This window comes from Aphelocoma coerulescens, chromosome 26 (genome assembly GCF_041296385.1).
Source record: "Aphelocoma coerulescens isolate FSJ_1873_10779 chromosome 26, UR_Acoe_1.0, whole genome shotgun sequence".
In the NCBI taxonomy this organism is placed as follows: domain Eukaryota; kingdom Metazoa; phylum Chordata; class Aves; order Passeriformes; family Corvidae; genus Aphelocoma; species Aphelocoma coerulescens.
In genome coordinates this window covers 2771485-2793450 of record NC_091039.1, presented here as the reverse complement: position 1 = coordinate 2793450, position 21966 = coordinate 2771485, and the positions used below count along the sequence as shown (strand labels likewise).

The 21966-nt window shown below is 59.6% G+C and overlaps 1 protein-coding gene across 1 annotated transcript; it reads left to right on the top strand.

Moving 5' to 3' along the window:
* Positions 1–16079: 16079 nt before the first annotated feature.
* On the top strand, positions 16080–21438 carry GPR37L1 (G protein-coupled receptor 37 like 1). Its single transcript, XM_068995814.1, has 2 exons — positions 16080–16794; positions 20160–21438. Exons 1-2 carry the CDS (start codon positions 16120–16122, stop codon positions 20970–20972), a joined length of 1488 nt encoding a protein of 495 aa, XP_068851915.1. The 5' UTR covers positions 16080–16119; the 3' UTR covers positions 20973–21438.
* The last annotated feature ends 528 nt before the right edge of the window (positions 21439–21966 follow it).

Below are 21966 nucleotides of genomic sequence, written 5' to 3'. Positions count from 1 at the left end.
GTGGAGGCACCATCTGGGCATGATCCCGAGCAACCTCCTCCAGCCTCAACCTCTGGGCAGGTGTCTCCCTGGGCCACAGAGTGCCCGGGGCCAGCCGGGGCTGGGGAGGAGCCGCCCGGCCCCGCAGCCCCGGCCGCGCCTCAGGTGCCTCCCCTCACCTCGGCGGCCGTGACGTCACGGCTGGTGCGGCGCAGGCACTCCTGACCCCGAGTAACCCTGCAGAGCCGCCGCTCCTGATTGGCTGCGGCGCGAACAAGGTGGCGCACGCGGCCAATCAGAACACAGCTACCAACCGGCCGGGTGCGGGAGCGACAGGCGGTCTCTGATTGGCTACCGGGCCTCTCCTGAGGGTTTATTGGGGAACGCCTGGCGCTGATTGGCTGCTTCGGTCTCTGCTGGACGCTCATTGGTTCCTTGCTGGGTGTGGCGGTGGCGGCGGGGGCAGCGCGGCGTGAGGGAGACCCCGGCCCCGACCCCGGACCCCGGACCCCGGCCCCGACCCCGACCCCGACCCCGGTCCCGGTCCCGACCCTGGCCCTTCACCGCTGTGTGGGGCAGAGCCTTCCCTTGGCTCAGCCCAGCAGTGCACGCTCTGTTGGAGGCCAGCCCTGGCACCCACATCCCGCCTTAAGGAGGCAGAGCCTGTCCCTGCGACCTTCCTTGTGATCGTTGAAAGGAATGAGAGACAGGTGTCTTTACAAACAAGCTGTGGGCCTGCTGGTAGATAAAGCTAGATACTGAGAGGTGAAAGAAGCAGTGGGAGGAACCATAAATTCGATAGGAATTCCATTAATTGATATTGACTGTTGCTTGCTCAAGGCCGTGCTAAATTCCTGGACATAGAAAAAAAAGAACTGAGACAGAAAGAAAAAGAAGGGGTGGGGGAGGGATGCACATTAGAAGAGGGTCTGTATTAGACTATTTGGGAAATCTGTACCTCTCAAATACCTCAGCCAATGGGGAAAGAGAGAGGGAAATGTGGCCGGGAAATTAGGATGAAAAGGAGTCTGTGTCGTCTAGGAATTTGAGAGACCCCGTGGGAAATGCCCCATGGCCTCTCCCTTTATTTGACTAAAGTTACAGAACTCCTCTGTCTCCTAAACCCCTGACATCATCATCTTCTGGGAATGGCCACTGATGGCCATCAGGGGCCTGGGCCAGGGTTTAAGCATCAGTTCCCAGGCTTTCTTGCTCCAGTCTGTGATCTTGGGACAAGCCCCAGAGCCTGAAAAAAACCCAAAGCACTACAGGTGGAAAATGATTCCTGGGTGTAGGCTGAGAGCTTTGAACAATGTCTGGGGTTCCTTAGGAGAACAGTGGAAGGGAGGGACTCCATCTGTGCAGCAGATCACGGAGCAGGGCACGAAGCACATGGGCAGGGAGAGGCACTGGGCAAGGTCAGGGGAGATGGGTGTGAGGCATTGCTCATGTTCTTTCGCACCTTGTGCTTGAATCTCCCTTTGTGGCACCACAACAGTCCTTTCCTGCTCCGTCACACGCACGGGGGGTTCCTGAGGAGCTCTGTCTGAGGCACCAACCTAACTGGTGATCCTGTGTCACCATAAGGGCTTCTGGAGCTTTTAATGCCACCAGCAGCACCAGCTCAGAAAGGATTCCTGAGACACTCAGCTGGTGACCTCAGTCTTTGGGGAGCACTTCACTGCCAAAATTGCTCTGACCCTTAATCACAGCTTACTGCTAAGCCACGTGCCATGGATCCCCTGCTAGGCAGCAACCCCACCTGTGAGCTCCCAAACCCTTCTGTGGAGACATTTCTCCATGTGAAGAGCCTGCCATTTTTCTCTCCATTCATGTAAACTAATGTGCTCTGAAATGCTCCTCTCCTGGCATCCTCATGTGAGGGACCTCCTTGAACTTCTTCACTGTGCAGAAAGAGCACAGCCTGGGAAGCCCCTGAGTGCCTCAGCAGGGACAACAATGTGAGGGATTCATCTCACTTCTCCTTGCAGCTTCTTTTCATGAGTGGTCCTGTTGTACTCCGTTGTTTGTTGACTTCAAACTCTTTGGCAGGCAACCACCTTTTGTCTACTCACAAAAGCCCTTGGAAGTTAGTTGTTACGCCTTTAGCTAGTTGTTCCTCAAAAAAAATTTTGGCTTGCCTGACCGTGGTTTCACATTTCACTTGCCCAGGTTTACCCTCCCCGGTGTTTGGACACGGTTATGGCTTATCCAAAGATATCATTTTACTTCCAACAGGCTCCCACGCTTGCTTTTCACAAACATTTGCTATAACACCTGCTCGAACCTCTGTGGACAGACACACACTTGCTCTCTGCCTCCAGCATCATATTTACATAACATCCAACATGTTATAAAGGCAAGAGATAAAGCTGTTAGAGAATAGCCAAAGGAGGGCTGTGAAGGTGATGAAAGGTCTGGAGGGGCCACACGAGGAGGGGCTGAGGGCACTTGGTCTGTTCAGCCTGAAGGAGCCTGAGGTCAGACCCCACTGGGGGCTGCAGCTCCTCATGGGGGGCAGCTCAATCTCTGCTCTGTATGACAGGGACAGGACCCAGTGTAACAGCTGGAGCTGGGCCAGGGCAGGGTCAGGCTGGCGATCAGGGAAGGGTTCTTCCCCCAGAGGGTGCTGGGCACTGCCCAGGCTCCCCAGGGAATGGGCACGGCCTGAGGCTGCCAGAGCTCCAGGAGCGTTTAGACAACACTCTCAGGGACAGGGTGGGATTGTTGGGGTGTCTGTGCAGGGCCAGGGGTTGGACTCAAAGGCCACTTCCAGCTCAGGAACTCCTCTGGTTGCTAATTTTAATTTCTTAATTTCCTCCTTTTTTTTTTTAGTTTCTTAATTTTAATAGTGTCCCTCTTTTTGCACATAATTATTGCTGCAGGATTTCTGCTGCTGGTTTTCCTGTCCTAGAGATCTTTGTGGTTATCAGAAGAACATTTTGGCCTAGGTTTGGTGTCCTGCAGGTAAAGTCCTGTTAACATGTACACTGAGGCTGGGATGAAGGCAGTGTCTGTGGGACTGGCTGGGTTTGAAAGTACCAGAAGGAACTCTAAAGAGGAAAATTATGAGCGTGGCTTGCACGGGGCACAGTCAAAACCAGGAAGATGCTGAGCAATCTGTTGTTTGCATCAGCCCAGATGGCTGCACTCTGATGAGGGCTGGGGTGTAGGTGACACCAGCAGCAGACTTGTGCTTTGATAGCAGAAGGATGGCAACAAGATACAGGCACATCCCTCACATCATCCTCCTCCCCTGACACCGTGATAGCACCTGTAAAGGCACCCACAGCAGGGAAACCCAGACAGAGGCAATAATCCAGCCTGAGGCTCTTGGGAGGTGGATCAGAGGCTCCATGAAAATGGTCAGTTCCTACAGGGTCTAAAGGAGCTGTTGGCAGCGCTTGCTGTAGCCAGTGAAGAGGAACCCTGAGCCACAGTAAGGACCCACCTACCACCACCCCTCACACCAGTGCTGCACTGGTCACCTGGTCAGACCCTGTGCGGGTGTGAGTGAAACTGGGAGGCAAACAGTGTGAGTGATTCAGGCAGTTCATTTTAATAAAAATCCCCTTCTCCAAGGAATCTACAGCATATGATGTGCCTGGCCCAATGGAAGCACAAGCCCTGGCATGCACCCCATTGGTATGGCCTTGGAGGGCTTTCCTGGTCCACAGCCCGGTTTTGGGGGGCTGAGGTGCCCGTGGTACCTGTGTGCATTCAGCCTCTGCCACACACCTGTGCCTTGGCTGGGGCTGTTCCTGGAACTGCGATCCATTTCCCAGTGCAGTTGCCTGTGGGTTGAGGAGTTGCAGATGTGCTGGCCAGGCTTGCGATGCTGCTTCCAGCAGCTGCTGGGAACACATTCTTGGAGAGTAAGGTTGGATTCCACAAAGGCAGAGCCCCTGTGAAATCCTAGAGAGCTGCAGAGAGCTGCCAGAGCAGCTGCGAGCTGGGTATGGTATGCAGAGAGTGATGGCTGGTGCTGTGCACTCCTCAAACCTGCCCAGACTCATGGAGGTCCAGGGAGAGGGGGTCTCCTGGGGGCAGCCAGGGCCGTGGTTCTGTGCTGCGGCTCCTCTCTGGAGGGCAGCACTGGAGCCAGGGAGGGCTCTCCTCATTCTGGCTCCAACACTGCAGGAGGAGAATAACAGGATCAGTGCTGGTGATCCCCCTGACCCTGCTGAAACCCTACAGATCCGTGGCTGGACAGGCTTCACCCAGGAGAAGATCCCTGTGGTGTCAGCCCAGCGCAGGGAATTCTGGCTGCCTGGGAAAGGGGCAGCTCAGGGGATGCCGCTACCCCAGCAGAGGTGGGGCGTGTGCTCACAGCACGGTGCAGGTGTGGGCATGAGGGCTTGTGGCCATGCCACCTGCAGGGAAAGACATCACCCACAGACTCGGAGATCCCCTGCACCGTGGGTCGTGTTGTTGTCCTTTAGTTGTCCTTCCCTGCCACCCCATCCCGACTGCATTCCTGCAGCCTGACTCAGGGTTTGCAGATACTGCCTACGCCTGCCCAGCCACCCGGGAGGGCTCAGCCCCTCCTCCTGGCAGAGCAGGTTGGCAGCGGAGCAGGTTGGCAGAACTCGGTCAGTCAAGGTCAGAAAGGTGTTTGGAATCAGGGAAAAGGGGAGGGAGGAGTGTGGGTACCATCATGGGAGATTTGGAGCTCCTTGCTCCTGTGGGAGACCTGCTCCCTCTGCAGTGACCCATCAGCATGATCCTGTCAGGATATCCCAGGCTCAGCACCCCTCCAAAGCTGACTCCAAGGACACTGCAGGAACATGGAGTGATGGCACCAGCAGTTAATGCTCCTTGTCACTTCTCAGTCACTGAGTGGGAAAAGACCAGTGGGATTAGAAGGGTCCTTCCATCTTTCAGGCTGAGGTTAGAAAACCTCAGCATCTGCAAGTACTGGACGAGAAGAAAAGTGAGAAAATGGTGATAGGGAAAAGCAAAAAGTCATTTCAGCAAATCAGTCCATTTCAACAAAGCTCAGAGGAAGAGATGCCCAAAGGTGGGTTCCAAACCTGAGCATGGATGAGGGACCAGAGGTGTCTCTGCCAGTGGCAGAGAAGATGAGATGGGAAGAGAAAGACACTGTAGGCTAAAAACCATGTTGGACAGCAGAAATTGCAGACCTTTCCTCAAGTTCCAGGGACTGTTTGTGTCTGAAACTCTACCTGAAAGCAGGTATTGTCCCCAGTGAACTGGTGACCTCCTAACTGGGGCCATGGCATTGATCAAATTAGGCTGGTGAAGATTGGAGCAGGAGCGCAGGAGGAGCAATGACTTCCTTCCAAGCACGTACCAAAACTCAGGGCCAGACCTTGTTGACGGGATTTCTATTTTAAATGGAACTGACTCAGTCTCTCACTCTTCTTGCTGGTCTCTGTCACCCTCACAGCCACCCCCACCCTGAGGTGTTTGCACAAGGGGCATGGCTGGGCCTTCAGGCTGAGACATAGGACAGGGCTGCCACGTCAGGTCTCCTCTGCATGGGGTTCTCTCAACTGGCAGTGACAAAACAGTTTTGGGGCAGGTTTTGGGTGCATCAGCAGTTATTATTGCAGGATCTTTCACCTCCAGACGTTGCTCTCTTCACCTTCCACAAGACTCAGGCAGAGCTACTGCTTTTTAGCTGTTCATTCTCATTTTGGGTGTCTTTTTTGACTGCAATGTCAAAGTGTTGGGAAAGGAGGAAGACATGGGGTGTCTGCTGGCATCAGCTCGCGCTACAGCAGTGGGCTGGCACTCTGGGCTGGCAGCAGCGTCCTTGCACCGCCTGGCAGCACTGCCACCTGCCTGGCAGCCTGTCCTCTCCCCGGTCCCGGCACCTGACACGGCACTAACTGAAATACCTGCCTGTGGTGTCTTATCTGCCAGCCTGCTGCACACTGGGAGTGGGGAGATGGCCCAGATATTCCATTTCATGGGTTTCCTATGTCCACAGGCACGAGTTCGCCAGAGCACAGGCACACAGGGCAGGAGCACCCTGGCTGTGCCCCACTGGCTCTGCTCAGCACTGGCCCTCTGCTCTCCCAGCCCTTCTTTGGGGCTCACTCAGCACCCCACAGACAATGGGATGGCAGGTCCTGAGGTGCTGGAAATCCTCCAGAGCTTTGTCACGTGATGCTCATGGAGTATTGCCACTTGGATCCTACTCTCCCGCTGCCCCCTCTGGCCTTGCTCCCTGCTGGCAGCCCCGGGATTGCTCCTACAGAGAGAGAGCAGAGAAATTTTTTAGTATTCTGAGCATCCCAGATAGGAGAGAGAGAGAGACCTGCCAGGCTGGGCAGGACATGGTCCCCTGCATGACCACGAGTAGGATTTAAGACAGCCTGGTAGGACCAAGGGACCATCTGCCCCGAATACAATTGGTCCCCAGGAGTGTGCTGGGGTTGCAGCCAGCCCTGGACCCCTGCTCCATTACACAATCAGAGAATCATGGAATCTCCTGTGTTGGAAGGGACTCACAGGGAACATCGAGTCCAACCCCTGGCCCTGCACAGACACCCCAACAATCCCACCCTGGGCATCCCTGGGAGTGGTGTCCAAACGCTCCTGGAGCTCTGGCAGCCCTGGGGCCGTGCCCATTCCCTGGGGAGCCTGGGCAGTGCTCAGCACCCTCTGGGGGAAGAGCCTTTCCTGGTATCCAGCCTAACCCTCCCCTGGCACACCTTCATGCCATTCCCTCAGGTCCTATCACTAGTTAGGTCCTATCACAGAAGAGGATGTGGGGCCTGGGGCTGGCTTTGTTCCCAGGTGCTGCATCTGACTCTGTGGAGCGGGCAGGAAAGGTCCCAGTGTGATGGCCAGGACATGTGGGCAGCGGCCCATGCCCATGGCTGCGCTGTCAGGGACAGGGACAGAGGGGTGAGGAGGCTTCCTTGGAGCTCAATAGCTTCTCCCAGGGAAGAAGAGCCCAAATCCTGGCAGGCATTGGACATCTGCCAGCCAAGTGAACTGTCTCACCAGCTCCTCAGCAATTGCCCAAAGCTGTGAATAGCAGAGAGACATCCCCCACCTACAGTCACGAGCGCTATCAGCACCAAGCTGCAGTTGCTGCCTTGCCTCACATCACCCATGGTGCTGCCACACCTGAGATACCAGCAGGATGTCGTCACCTGGTGACTCAGGGCCGCTGGCTTTGGCTCTAAGCTGGAGCCTCTCACCTGAACCTAGGGCAAGCTGCTGGCCCTGCCTTACTGTGGCACTGAGGAGCTCCAGGCCTCTGCGGGTCGCTGGCTGAAAGCCATGTGGGTCAGAGGGTCAGTGCTGAGCAATTCGCTGCGTGGGACAGTCACTGGAGAGTGGGGAAGACTGCACAGGGAGCCTGGAGATTTCTCCATCTCTCCCTCTTGCCCTTCTGCTGCCACAGCCATAGCTAATACCTGTGTCCTGCAGGTGGCAGGGCTTGGAGCCTGGGATGGATGGTGAATGGTGCTAGCAGCCTCAGGAATCCCACTTGCACCTCTGTGCTTGTGGCTGGCCTTGCTGATACTGCAGGTGTTGAGGTAGAGCAGCTCTGACACTGGTGAGTACATCCTGCCCACCCGTGGACACGTCCTCGTGGCTGCAAAGTGGGCATCCCAAGGTGCAGAGAGTCTGCAAGGTAATAATCTTGGTAGGGAGGTTTTTCCCTTCCTGCATCACCCTTCAGCATCCCAGGCAGCACTGTGGGAAACAGAACTTCTAAGGTAAAGGCTTAGGAGATTCCTGTTCTGTCCTCTGCCCTTCCCTGAGCCTGCTCTGTAGGTATCCTCAGAGCACACGATGCTGATGGGGTGCAGCTCTGCGACCTTGGGGCTCCTGCCCCCCAGTCCACGCAGCATCAGCACAGAGCCAGCACTGCAGTGCCCTGCAGTGGGCACAGGTACCAAACTTACAGGGCAGAGCACGGATGGATGCCTGTCTCCTCCCACAACCTCCTACCTCCAAGGACCCTGGCATATCCTTTTTCCCCACTTGTGCACAGCAGTGGGGATGGGACCTGCTCCGTGGGACACCCCTGGTTCCTGGGCCCTCAGTATGGCCCTGGCTGTTTGTGGCTTCAGCAAAGGCTTCTCTGGCTCCAGAGCAGGGGTCCAGTGGAACTGCAGTCTGTATGGCAGGGCAGGGGCACAGCCCACCCCAGCTGCATAGACAGGCTGTGGGCAGTGAGTGCTGCCCTGGGGACACAGCCATGCCCTGTGACCAGGACATCTCCAGGGGGAAAGACAGGTTTTGAGGGGCCAAGATGTGTGATGGTGACCTTAGTGGGGGCAGTATGGAAACCCCCAGCCTGGCTGGGGCGTGGAGAAGGGAGTGCAGTGGCAGGGGCGTGGGCACAGGATTCCCAGCTCTCATTTGCATGTGTGCAAAGCAGGGAATTTTCCATCTGCAAGCGGCTGAAATTTCTGCACGGTGACCTTTGTCCCCAGCCAGGCTGGGGAGCCCACGGGAGCTGACAAATGTCACTGTGGTGCCCTGCTCCCCCTGGTGCAGTGGGACAGCCTGAGCTGTGGGCAGCCAGGGGACAGCGTCCTGCCCCCACACCCTCGCACTGCCAGCTCGGTGCTAAACCAGCAGGACCCCCCAGAGCTCCCCCAGGGAGGGCAGGGACTCTGGTCCCAGCCACCGCTGGGCATCAGAGCCCCCAGTCCCCCCAGCCCCTGGTGCTGACCTGGCCCCACAGGAGGGGCTGAGCTGTGGCACAGGCTCTGTGGAGTCTGCTGGGAGATGATGGACAGACAGACATTACTGGGGTCACTCAGCACATCACAGCATCAGACTCTGGCTGCTGTGGTCAGGTGCTGCCCGTGGGTGCAGGATGGGCCGTATCTGGTCAGGATGGAGTGGGTAAACTGTGTGTTTGAGGGCAAGAAGTGGGGCAGCCGGAAGAGGCCACTCAGGAGACAAAGAATATGGGTTGGAGGTCTCTGAATAGAACCCCTGCAGCTGGGAGACCTGTGCTCACCACCCCCAAGGGTCTGACAGCCCGTGCAGGCAGGGCTGACGGCGCACACAGAGCTCTGGACGCACCGCAGCCTCTCCCAAAGCTCCCAGCCCGCCTGGCTCTGCGCTGGGCACAGACCCCACAGGAGGGGTGGCACTGGTCCACCCGCTGCCAGCCTTGAAGCCCCGCAGCCTTTGGGGTGCGTCCGTGGCCCTGAGAAGCACACAAAGCACAGACTGCCCCCACAGCACCTCCCTCCTCGCAGCGTTCTGAGGAAACGCAAACACAAACGGCAGTATTCCTGGGAAGCACAAATCACCTTGACTTTTGCTCAGAGCCCTGGAACACCTGGGGCAGAGCATGGCCGGGCACCAGCTCTGTGCCTGGCTCAGGGCTCCGCAGCTCTGTGTGCAGGTTGCTTTCCACAGGTGCTTCCCCAGCGCCAGTGCCTTGGCCGGCAGCCACAGGTCACCCAGTCTGCCACCCCCAGCTGAATGGCAGCCCCAGCACGAGTCACCCAGCACAGACTCTCTGCTCTCAGAGCTCCCCCAGACCCTTCCCATGTTTCTCTGGAGCCTCAGTGTGCACTATGGCCAGCTGGGCTTGGACCCGCGTGGCTGCAGGAGGTGCTGGGGTTCACTGAGAGCAGCCAGGGATGCCAAAGCACCCTGAGAGTGGTGCCAGAAACAGAGGGAGCGTATCACCTTCCCCAGGGTGGCTCCAGGGCTTAGGGGAGCTGCTGCTGCACCCCCATGCAGCTGTGAGCCAAACCCAAGCTCCACAAAGTGCTGGAGCCCCTGGGCACAGTGTGTGATGGCCAGAGTGGGGGGACACAGCAGCAAGGGAACATGAGGTTTACCCACAGCAGGATGAGGGATTTCTTGCTAGAGCCAGAGGGACTGAATTGAGACAAATGGAGAAACCAAATACTCATCCCAGAGGAAGGGTAGTGGACTTGAGGATGGTTTATTTTCTACACTTCACTTAGGAGGGCTTTTGCTCCAAGTCCCATTTTTGCTTTTGTGACTTTTCCCTGGCATTTACAGGGAACTTGGAGGTACATCACCAAGGGGGATCCACCAAAGGGGAGAGCTCAGGGCCTGTCCCAATGGCCTTTTGCTGTTTCCAGACCATTGCTTGTTTAATTTCACAGGAGAATACTGCCTGTGCCCTAAGCTGACCTTGCTGTGGGTTCTCAGTTCCTCTCGGAACACTACGTGACCACCCCAACAAGCCAAAAGAGCAGCCCCTGCTCACAGAGCTGGGAACGCTCCCCTGCACACCCATGATACCGACCCACGGAGTGCCTGGATGTCCCTGGGTTGTTCCCTGGAGGCAGCCCCGGGAACTCACCTCCTGCTGTGGCTCAAGGACAATCCCACTGTGCTTTTGGTTCTACCGCTGTGGAATGGGTTTGAGTGCTCCTGTCGTGCCTTACACCCGTGGCTCCTGGGGAACCTGCTCATGGAAGCAGAGCTGGGATCCCACAGGAGACCATGGAGGCCACGGGCTGCGAGTTCACTCCAGCAGCACTGGCAGCAGTGAGCTCAGTGCACTGGGGCATGGTCGGATGGGAGCAGCTTTTCATTACCTCCAGGGAGCAGGGCAGGAGAAACTGCAGCTCCAGAGCCTGTCCTGGCTCCTGGTTGGCACCGTGGTGTGCAGGTCAAACACTGAGGATGCTTCACTCCCCAAAGCCCCAATTTCCATTGCACACCATCCCCGCAGGGAGCAATGACAGAGCCTGGGACTGGAGTGGACGAGCTCCTCTGAGTCCGTCCTTGCCTCTGCAGGAAGCCCCTGTGGTCCCCTCTCATGTTCCATCGCCACCGTCCGGAGGAGCCCGGCAGGGTGCGAGATCGGTGCCACGGGGACGCTGAGGGGAACCCCCAGGCTGAGTGGGGCAGGCTCAGATTCGTGCACCGCTGACACGGGGGCTGGCACAGACACTGGGCTGGCCTCAGCCCCCTGTGGGAAGGCTAGGAAATCACCGGGGAGTTTTGTCCCTCGGGACGAGGGGGGACAGCAGCCCTGGGGATCTCCTCGGTGGTGCTGCCCTCCAGCAGCAGCCGTCTGAGCGCTGGGTTACCTGCACCAGCCGTCTGTGTTTACCGTGTCCCCTCCCTGCCCTGTCCCTCCTTTCCCGGGCAAACAGGCGTGTACCAGCCTGGTTATTGCTTTGTTCCCGCAGCCGGACTGTTTGGTGGAAACAAAAGGGAACTTTTCCTCCTCCCACGGGGTATTTGGGCCTCACGTGCCCTGACTCTCTCCAGCAGGAGAGGTGCCATGGGGTGAGGGGCTCACGCAGTAGCAGGGGGTGGAGAGGGTCTAGAGCAGTGTCCCCCGCCACCTCTGCAAGGCTACCGGGACAGGTCTGCTGTGTGCTGTCAGAGACAGCTCGTGGCAGCCCTGGCAGCTCACCAAAGCTCTCCAGAAGGCCAGCTGAAGCCTCACAGGGTTCTGACATTGATTCTGATTTAAGAAAAAAAGACGTTTTCGTTAACAGAGCAGGGGTGAAAGGGTCTGAGCTCTGCAGGGCTATGGGGAGCTGAGCTATGCTGGGCCTGCTCTCGCTGTCAGGGTCTGATAAGGGACATGCTTCTGCCAAGAGCAGAGGAGCTGGATGGCTCTGGCATCCCCAGAGCTCGGTGTGAGGATGCTCTGTATGATGGCCATGCAAAGAGGAGCCTGAGGTCATGGGCAAGAGCCTCAGTGCCAGGGTGTCAGGGTGCTGCACGCCATGGGGGACAGGGTGGCTTGTCCCTGCCACCCTGCTGCCCTCCCAGCCTAAGGCAAACAGCTCAGCATCATTGGCAAAGGCACCTCCTGGCAAAGATGCTCCTCGTCCTGCACACAGGCAGCCCCATATGCCTTCAGGTGACCCACCCCACTGTCCATCCCCACAGCCCACCCCAATGTCCATCCCCACAGCCCACCCCCCTGTCCATCCCCACAGCCCACCCCAATGTCCATCCCCACATCCCGCCCCACTGTCCATCTCCACAGCCCACCCCCCTGTCCATCCCCACAGCCCACCCCAATGTCCATCCCCACATCCCGCCCCACTGTCCATCTCCACAGTCCACCCCACTGTCCATCTCCACATCCCGCCCCACTGTCCATCCCTCCAGCCCCCCCCACTGTCCATCTCCACAGTCCACCCCACTGTCCATCTCCACATCCCGCCCCACTGTCCATCCCTCCAGCCCACCCCACTGTCCATCTCAGCACAAGCATCACTCTTGCAGGCACTGCTGCCTTATTGCTGCCCAGACTTTCTCCATCTCAGCCACTCTTCTGGGCTTGGACTGGAACAAGTGGCATGGAGAAATTCTCCTTCCCCCCAGAAATCCCCAAGTCAGTGAGCAGTGGCAGAGGGACCAGGCACAGCTCACCCCACTGGGCTCCTCCACAAGGGAGATGCTGGAGCAGGAGAACACAGAGGCAAGGAGGGAGTCTGAGAAACTCATCAGAGAGACCGGGGGTCCCAGCTGTGCCCACCCCCTCCCCCTGGGGTTTTGGTGCTGGCACCCTCGCTATCCCCTCCAGGCAGGGAGAAAGAGCCCACCAGTGGGGTCACACGTGTCCCTGTTCCGCCACCCCCAGCACCTGGGGAGCCGTGGGGGTACATGGACATGGGGGATGGGGTGAGACATTGCCGGGTGGTTTTGCATCTGCCCTTGGCTACAGCAGAGCTGCCCTGCCCCAGAGGAACAGCTTTAAAAAGCCTCGGAGTGGGGCAGACAGTGTGGTGCAGTGCAGGCTCAGTGATGCTCCTGACCTGTTCTGTCAGAGTGTTTGGGATGTGTTCCTGAGGGGATGTCCCTGTGGGCCACAGACTGGGGGATGGATGGAGGTAGTGTGGGATTTTTATGCAGGCTTGTCCAAAACACAGAGGGTTGAGTGAAATATCTGGAAGGGGGGATGTAGGAAGAAACCTCTCCTGGGTCACAGTGGAATACTTGGGCTCTGATGAGGCACCTCCCAGGAGACATCTGCAAAACACACACTCATCTCCCCGGGAACAGCCTCACCCTGCTGTGAATTCGGGCTGGAGAAGATAAATGTGCCCTTCCCAAACAGTGTCCAGGGCTGCTGTCTGGCTCCCGGTTTGGTGACAGCCAGGGAGCCTCACTGGCTGGGAGCTTCTGGAAAGAGGGAGGGAAGGAAGAGGATAATCTCGAAGAGGCAGCGATTCCGTGGGTTACAGAGCCAGCCCGAGGTCGCTCCTGTGCCACTGAAGTGTCACCTTGCCCCAGTGAACTCTGCTGTTGTCTTCAGGCAGCTCCATGACAACGCCTGGCCCTTGTGCAACGACCACGAAATGAAACTAAAAATAGCTCCGGCTCCTTGCAGAGCACCTGGCTGCAGCACCTGCCACAGCTGCGCTCCAAGGGCTCCCTCCTCCGAGCTGGTGTGGGCACTGAGGGAAGACCTCAGCCTGCTGCTCTCCTGCCCCAGGCCTTGCCTGGCCTCTGCTTGTCCCTTGCCCAGCGGTCTGGGGCGTGTTGGAAGGACGCTGGAGGATGCTGTGGGATGCTGGGACGTGTTAGGTGGATGCTGGGGGATGTTAGGGTGTTGCTGGAGATTTTGGGGGGAAGGTGGGGGATGCTGGGGGATGTTGGAGGATGTCCAGGGGATGTTGGGGGCTGCCAAGCTGCCCATCCTGGCCCCTGGCACAGTGTGTTTTTTGCCCAAGCCTCACCAAGGTGCAGTGTCATCACTCCCTGAGCCTAATGTGGGGACTGATGGCACCACCTCTCCTGCCTGACCTTTGCAGAGGGAGCTGGGGTCAGCACTGGGGGTTTGCTGAGGAGCAAGTTCAAGTTATTTATCTTTCAGTGAACCCAATTTTGTGCTTGGCTGGCGAAGCTGCCCCTGCCCTGACTCTCCTGGCACCCCCACACCTGGGCACAGCACTGTGCCCCGTTCAAACTGGGCACAGTTCAGCTCTTTTGGGCATTTGTTCTCCACTAGGGAAGATCCTTGGCTCATTTTAGGTTTGGGGCAGTGGACCAAGGCTGGAGCAGTCAGGGACCCTGAGGTCCAAGTCACGTGAACTTTTACAGATGCCCTGCAGTCCTTGCAGCCAGAGCACCTGAAGCTCACAGGAGTCCTGTGAGATCCTTGGGCTGGCAGTGAGCTCAGGCTGAGTTGTCCTTCCTCTGTTGCAGTCAGGCTCTTCCAGCATCAGGCCAGGGATCCCTTGGAGGCAGCAGTGCCTCCCCCACCCGGGCCAGACCTCGAGCATTGCCACTGTCTGCTCCCGTGGAGCCCAGCGAGAGCTAAAACCCTCCTCTTCTCATGGAAGGTTTCCAAATGATGCTCCAAAGTCCGAGCGTTACTGAGAGTCAGGGAGCAGCACCTGGCTGCAGAAGCAGTGTGGGGAGGGAGAGCAGCTGGGCACAGCTGGGCACAGCTGGGCACGGCCGGGGCTGCCACGGTGCCTCTGAGCTCTGTGGCCGGGTCTGACCCGCGCTGTCCCACACCGAGGGACGGCTCCAGCGCAGGGGCGGTGAAGGGCTTGTGCTTCACTGAGCCCATTGATCTGGGAGCAGACACTCACTCCTTCTGCCCCTGCCAGAGCTTCTGCCAGCCCAGCTGCAGTGGCCAAGCACCAAGTGCCAGCTGAGCACGATGTGACTGCAGTAGAGCAGGAGGCATCCCACCACCAAAACACCTGTCAGCAACATCCCACATCCCTCCTCAAAAGCCCTGCCAGCGATGTCCTGCCATCTGGGGCCACCCACTCCCCTGGAAGGAGCATCCTCTGAGTCCCAGGACTCAGATTCCCTGCTCTGGCTTCAGTGGCATTGTCTGTCGCAGTTCCCAGGGACACAGCAGGAGGCCCCTGTCCCCCAGTGCTCTGGGATGCCAGCCCATTGTCCCTTCTGGCTCAGGCAGGGGCAGCAGTGCCAGACAGACGTGGCAGTGGGGTCCCAGATGGGGAGGAGCTGGAGTTTGCTGGCTGCCGGGGTCGAGGTGTCCTGGCCCTTGCCACTGCCCTGGGCAGGACAGGGACACACTCCTGGAGCTCCCCTGGTGTGGGGCAGCTCTGCAGCTCCAGGCCTGGCAGACATCCACCCCCACAGGCTGTCTGCATGCCATGGGGCGTGTCCCCAGAGGGATCCCCTGGGCCCTCCAGTCCCACAGGCGGAGAAAAAAGGGGTGACAGTGCAGGGAGGGATAACAGGTAGGGGAGCAGGAGACTAGGACAGAGAGGAGGTGGATATGGGGATAGGAGAGGGAGGCAGGGAGAGACGATGGGTGAGGGAGAGAGCTTATGGGTCTGGGGAGGAGTCACAGATACAGGGGTCAGGCACCCCAGTTCTGTTCAAACCGCTGTCCCGAGGGCGAGTCAGGAGGAAAAGCAGCAGCAAACCCTGGGAGAACCGGGCCAGCAGATCTGACCCCGCGCTGCCGCCAGAAGCATCACCTGGAGTCACCAGTCCTTCCTCCTGCCAAGGGCAGCCCTGTCAGCCCCCCATGCCCAGGGAGGTGGTTTGGCCATTTGAGGGTGTCCTGAGCCCAGGCTGAGCCTGCAGGGGATGTGCCACATCGTGCCCAGTGCCGGCCCTCAGGCTCCTGAGTGCCACCTGCTCCAGGGAGAGAGTGGAACACCTGCCATGGGAAAAGCTGAGCTCAGCAGGCCATGGCCAGTGCCGGGCTGTGGGCATCCCTCACCTGGCCTGGTCTCAGGGGCTGTTGGGGGATGCATGAGGCTGTTGGGGAATATTGGAGAAACTTGGGGGATGCTGGGGGATGTCGAAGGGTGGTGGGGTATTCTGGAGGGGATGCTGAAGGGACGTTTGGGGATGTTGGAGGATTTTTTTGGGATGCTGGGGGGATGTTGGGGAATGTTTGGGGATACTGGGGGATTTGCGAGGATGCTGGGGAGAGGTTTGAGGATGTTTGGGCAATGCTGGGGGATGTCGAGGGAAATGCTGGGGGGCGTTGGGGGATGTGGACCTGCCCAGTCTGGCCGCTGTCCCATCTTCCGGGCGGTGGGTGACCAGCAGAGGGCTCGGCTCCCCTCCCGCCACCGCTTTATCCTGCCCAGCGCTCCCCGAGCGCCCAGAGCCGCGGCCGGAGCCGGACCGAGCGGCTGCGCCCGCACACAGCTCCCGAGCAGCCCCGGGGGCTGCGCCGCCTCCGCCACACGCGCTCCCGGAGGGTGCGGGGACCATCGCGGGGGCACAATGCCTTCGCCGCCGCTTCTCCTCCTGCTGCTGCTGCTGCCGCTGGCCCCGGGGGCCGCGGGGATGCGAGGCACCGGCAGCACTCCCCACGGCCAGGGTGCGGACAGGGGCAGGACGCTGCCCACGGCTGCCCGGGACATCCCGGAGGTGCAGGGGATGCGGGAGCGGCTGCGCCGGGGCACGGAGGAGGACTCCAAGTCGGTGCAGCAGTACGTGCCGGGGGTGCGCGTGGAGTTCCCGCGGCCCCTCAACTCCGGCAGCCTGCACCCCACCAGGGCCCTGCTGCCATCCAGCACGGACCCGTCGGAGCAGCAGCCGGGGGTCCCCACGGACAGGGACAGGTCAGAGCCCCGAGCCAACCTCACCACGGTGTCTGACAAGCGGCTGCAAATCCACAACCCCCTGTACCCGGTGACAGAGAGCTCCTACAGCGCCTACGCTGTCATGTTCCTGTCCCTCATCGTCTTCACAGTGGGGATCATCGGGAACCTGTCCGTGATGTGCATCGTGTGGCACAACTACTACATGAAGAGTGCCTGGAACTCCATCCTGGCCAGCCTGGCTTTCTGGGACTTCCTCATCCTCTTCTTCTGCCTGCCTGTGGTCATCTTCAACGAGATCACCAAGAAGAGGCTGCTGGGGGACATGTCCTGTCGCATTGTGCCCTTCATGGAGGTAAGGGGCTGCACAGGTCCCTGCAGGGATCAAGGACTCAACTCCTCTCTGCCCTCTTGCTCCGGGGCAGTCCCTGCTGCTGGTGGCCTGGTTGTGCCAGACACCCCACTGTGGGGCACAGCAAGGAGTCGAGGGACAGTCCCCATAGTGACCTTCCCTTGGTCCCAGGCCATTGCTCAGGCTCTGCAGCCAGCACTGATGCTGCCAGGGCTGGGAAAAGCCCATTAGACCCTCCTCCAGCCCGCACAGGGACTCCCTCCATTTGTCTGTTCCTGTCCTAGCCTGATGCCCCAAAGCCTGGGGGCTCAGCCCTGCAGTGTGCTGGCCCAGAAACTGGCCACTGGGGGCTGCTGAGGATGGTGCAGGGGCAGGGGGCTGCAGGTGGACAGTGCTGGTCAGCACTGGAATGGGACAGCCCAGGAATGAGGTGTGGAAACCTGAGATCTGTGTTTGTCCTCAAACCCCACGTGTGACAGGTTGGCCACACTCGGGGAGAGCCAGGCACCCACTGAGAAGGCCAGAGGGACTGTGGTGACAGGGGATGGCAGAACGAGCAAAAATGCCCCACATGGCAGGATTGATGCTGCTCTGGTGCTGGAAACCAACCCTTGCTGTGCTCATCTCCCATCCTCAAGGGAACCTTGGGGTCCAGCTGTGCCCCTCCGTGCCCTGGTGGGACAGACAGACCAAGCCTGGCTGTTCTCTGGGGTCAGCACCCCGTCTCTCAAAGGGTGCAAACACCTGGAAGAGCTTAGAGACAGTGTCAGGTCGCTGAAGACCCTCTCAGGCTTGGTCAGACCAGATGGGGTTCAGAACCTGCCCCTCCCTCTGAGCACCCACGCCAGTGTTCAGGGGTCCTGGCTGCTGTGGGCCCTGCTGGCACCAGAACATCACCTGTGCGTGCCCCAGAACATCACCTGTGTGTGCCCCGGTGCCCCTGTGCAGGGTCTGCAGCTGTGCAGGGGTCCCTGGCTGCTCACAGGGTCCCCACCTGTGCACAGCCCTAGAAGCCCCAGCAATGCCACTGAGTCCTCTGGGTGCAGGGTGATGGACCGGGGTGTCCCACTGAGCACAGCCCCAAAGCAGCCCAGCCCAGCCCAGCCCAGCACGGGGATGTGGTGTTTGCTGGGGGAGCCCTGCAGCCCCCCTGCAGCCCCCCTGCAGCCCCCCTGCTCCCCTGTGTCCCTGCCCAGGCAAGAGCTGCTCCTTTCCACGGGTGTCCCACCCCATCCTCTCACTAAATGGAGAGTTTACCCCATCCCTGTCCTCCACCTCAGACCTCCAACACTGCATCTGGGTGGACTCAGAGAGCGGCAGGAACAGTGGGGAAGGGAAGGGAAGGGAAGGGAAGGGAAGGGAAGGGAAGGGAAGGGAAGGGAAGGGAAGGGAAGGGAAGGGAAGGGAAGGGAAGGGAAGGGAAGGGAAGGGAAGGGAAGGGAAGGGAAGGGAAGGGAAGGGAAGGGAAGGGAAGGGAAGGGAAGGGAAGGGAAGGGAAGGGAAGGGAAGGGAAGGGAAGGGAAGGGAAGGGAAGGGAAGGGAAGGGAAGGGAAGGGAAGGGAAGGGAAGGGAAGGGAAGGGAAGGGAAGGGAAGGGAAGGGAAGGGAAGGGAAGATGTCCCCAAAACAGACCCTTTCTTGAGGAGGATCTGCTGCTCATGGGCTCCCTGTCCCCGTGAGAGAACCCTGAGGGTGGCACCACCAGGTGCAGGGATTCAGCAGCACCAGGGCGCCCTGGGACAGCTCGGTCCCAGAGGAGTCAGGAGGGAACAGGGTCGGTGGGATGTTGGTGCTGCAGAAGGACGAGCATGCCACAGACGGGAAGCACAGTCCTGGTGTGGGGCTACCCTTGCTCTGCCCCCCAGCACCCAGCCCTACACTGCCCTCCTGCCCCCCAAGGCATGGGCAGAGAGAGGCTCCAGGGCTTCACCTGGGACCCAGCTGCGGGGAGCCTGGCTGGGAGCCACAGCCAGGCCAGAGCCAAATCCCCAGCAGAGGGTCAGCGATGAGAGGGGAACCAAGGGTTCGTGTCTGGTGGGACTGTGAGTGGCTCAGGCCACTGGATGGACGCAGTGAGAAGCAGATCTATCCTCTGGAGCTGCTCAGTGCTCTGGCACAGAGCCAGCTTTTGGGAGCAAAGCTGGTTACAGGGGCTGCTGGGGACAGGCCTTGTGCAGGGATGTGCCAGGCTGACTGATGCCACCAGCTACATCCCTGCCAGGGCACTGGAGATGGGTGTTCTGCAGGACCAAGGGTGCCCAGAGAGCCACCCTGTGAAGGCTGTAAGGGGAGGAGGCAGCAGCACAGCAGTGCTGAGGGCTGCAGGTGCCAGCCAGGGAACAGGTCCAGTGTGCTGGGTGCTGGCTGTGGGGCAGAGCAGGGTGCTGGGTGCCCAGGCTGGCCCTGGGCTTTGGGCAGAGGAGCTGGGACATGCTGGGAGGTGGTGCTGGGTGCAGAATGCTGGTGCTGGGCCGGTGTCCTGATTCTGTGTCTGGGGCGATGCTGCTGGGCATAAGCGATGGTGCTGCTGAGGGCTGGCACTGCTCTGGTCATCAGCTGCTGGAGTGACCAGCCCAGGGCCAAGGAAAAGGCTGGGGGACTGGGGGGGCAGTGTTCCAGGCTATTCCCCACGCACCACGTGGAGCCCTGGGAGGTTTCCTGAGAGCTGGGAAGGTCTTTCAGCACAGGGTGATGTTTGATGGCTTCGTGAGCCAGGAATGGCCACAGCACTGGGGGCACCAGCATGTGACTCTGCCATCATTTTGGCCAAGGGCTGTGGGACTTGGCTCCCAGCTCTGGGGCTGGGACTGGGAATGCTGACCAGTGCCTGGCCAGCCCTCCCAGAGCCACAGCGATTCCTGTCCCTCCTTTGGCCTCCTCCTTTGGCAAAGGGGATGTTTTTCTTGCTATTCTCAATGCAGCGGAAATTGCCCCAAGCTGATTTGGGACAAGAGCGCCTTCAACTCACTTGGCCTGTCCAGGCAGGCCTTGGGAACCCTGGGAAGGTGCTGGTGGGTGTGATGGTCCCTGCTCCTCCTCTCCAAGAGCCATCCAGAATAGAGGAAGAGCCTGAAAGACAATCCTGCTGTTCGCACCTTGGCTGGATGGACAGACAGACATCCAGCTAAACTTCTCCCTTCCGCAGAAAAGAGAGATGGGGGTCGGGGGACATTTTTCAAAACCTTTCAGGAGTCACAGAAAAGTGGCTCTAAACCCTGGGATGCAGCCACAGGCTGTGACCTCCCTACAAGCTTTGAAGGAGAGGCTGTGGTCTTAGGTAGCCAGGGGCTTGCCCCAAGCCTGGTAGAGCCCAGCCCCCTGTGATGTCCCTGCAGCAGGGCCCACCTGTTCTGCCTCCTCCCTCACCAGGTATCGTCACTGGGAGTTACCACCTTCAGCCTCTGTGCCCTGGGCATCGACAGGTTCCACGCAGCCACCAGCCCCCAGGCCAGCACGCGGCCCATTGAGCAGTGCCAGTCCATCATCGCCAAGCTGGCCGTCATCTGGGTGGGCTCCATGACGCTGTCGGTGCCAGAGATCCTGCTCTGGCAGCTGGCGCAGGACACGTCGCCCGTGTCCGGTGGGGTGACGGAGTTTTGCACCATGAAGCCCTCGTCCAACCTGCCTGAGTCCATCTACTCCCTGGTGCTCACCTACCAGAACGCTCGCATGTGGTGGTATTTCGGCTGCTACTTCTGCCTGCCCATCCTCTTCACCGTCAGCTGCCAGCTGGTGACGCGGCGCATCCGCGGCACCGAGAAGAAGAGCGAGTGCCGGGGCACCAAGCACGGCCAGTGCGAGAGCCACCTGAACTGCACCATCATCGCGCTGACCGTCATCTACGGGCTCTGCACCACCCCCGAGAACGTCTGCAACATCGTGGTGGCCTACATGTCCCCTGACATGTCTAAGCAGACCTTGGATCTGCTCAACCTCATCAACCAGTTCTTCCTGTTCTTCAAGTGCTCAGTGACGCCTGTCCTGCTCCTGTGCCTCTGTCGTCCCCTGGGCCAGGCCTTCATGGACTGCTGCTGCTGCTGCTGTGAGGGCTGCGGCCCCGACACCACCTCCAGCGAGGGCAGCGCCGACAGCAAGCTCAAAACCGAGATGTCCTCCTCCATCTTCTTCGACAAGCCCCGGGAGACTCCCCCACCCCTCCTGGCCCTGGGCACCCCATGCTAAGTGCCACTGGGGAGCTGTAGCGATCATTTCACCACCTCCTCCCAAGACCAAACGTTGTTTTGCCATTAGTACTCATGTCTGGACATGGAGCAAGCAGAAGAGACAGAGCAGGGGGCTGTGCCGTGGGCTTCAAACCCAGCACTGGGCAGGTGGGGCTTGAAATCCCAGTCCCCGTGGCTACACTGGTGACCCTCTTGCCTCTGCCCAAAGGTCAGCGAGGACAGCAGCACCCTTCTGTCCCGGCTGCCTGGCCAGGCTCCGTGGGGCTGCTGCTCTGGAGATGGTGTTGTGCCAGGAAGGTCTTACCTGAACCCACAGAGGCTGGCCGTGATGGCTCACAGAGGACACAGCAAACACAAACTGCCCTCCTCCTGCCCCCTCCCCTCCTGCCAGCCCCTCCACAAGAGGAGAAGGTCCAACTGGCCGTATCCCACGGGTTCAAGCCGTGCCCTGTATGAGCTCAATAAACCAGTAACCTAGAGCACGTCGTGCTTGCAGCTGCTGGCACTGCTGGGCTGAGCCCTGGGAGCTCCTTGGATGGCTCTTCCCTAAACCTGGGAGGCTCTGGGGTGGGCATGGGCAGCTGGGGGGCAGGAGGGCAGGGAAGCAGCTGTGCCAGGGTGGGCAGCAGTGAGGGGAGATGGGGAAAGGCCCCCAGCCCCTGTGCTCCCTCCCTCTGGGTGATGCTGAGCAGTGCCGGTGAGAGGGCGCCCTCTGAAGCGCTGGGCTTGGGGTGATTTGTAGGACTTGAACTGGTCTCAGTAAAGCCCAGCCAGCCCAGCACAGGGCCGAGGTGCCCCACAGCCTCCTGGTTCCCCATGTGCACTGCGCACCCCGGCACGGTGCTGCTGCACAGTGCTGGGGGAAGATGTGGGACCACCACCCCCAGCACCCCTCGGGGAGCCTCGGGGTGAGTGCACCTCACCCAAACTGCCCCCCAGGGCTCCTGGCCCTCATCCCCCTGCCCGCTGCAGGGACAGCATCGTCCCAGGAG

Coding starts and splice junctions, on each gene's coding strand:
- GPR37L1 (XM_068995814.1), top strand. CDS start 16,120: ATGCCTTCGCCGCCGCTTCTCCTCCTGCTGCTGCTGCTGCCGCTGGCC. Junction 16,795..20,159: donor GCATTGTGCCCTTCATGGAG/GTAAGGGGCTGC, acceptor CTCCCTCACCAG/GTATCGTCACTGGGAGTTAC.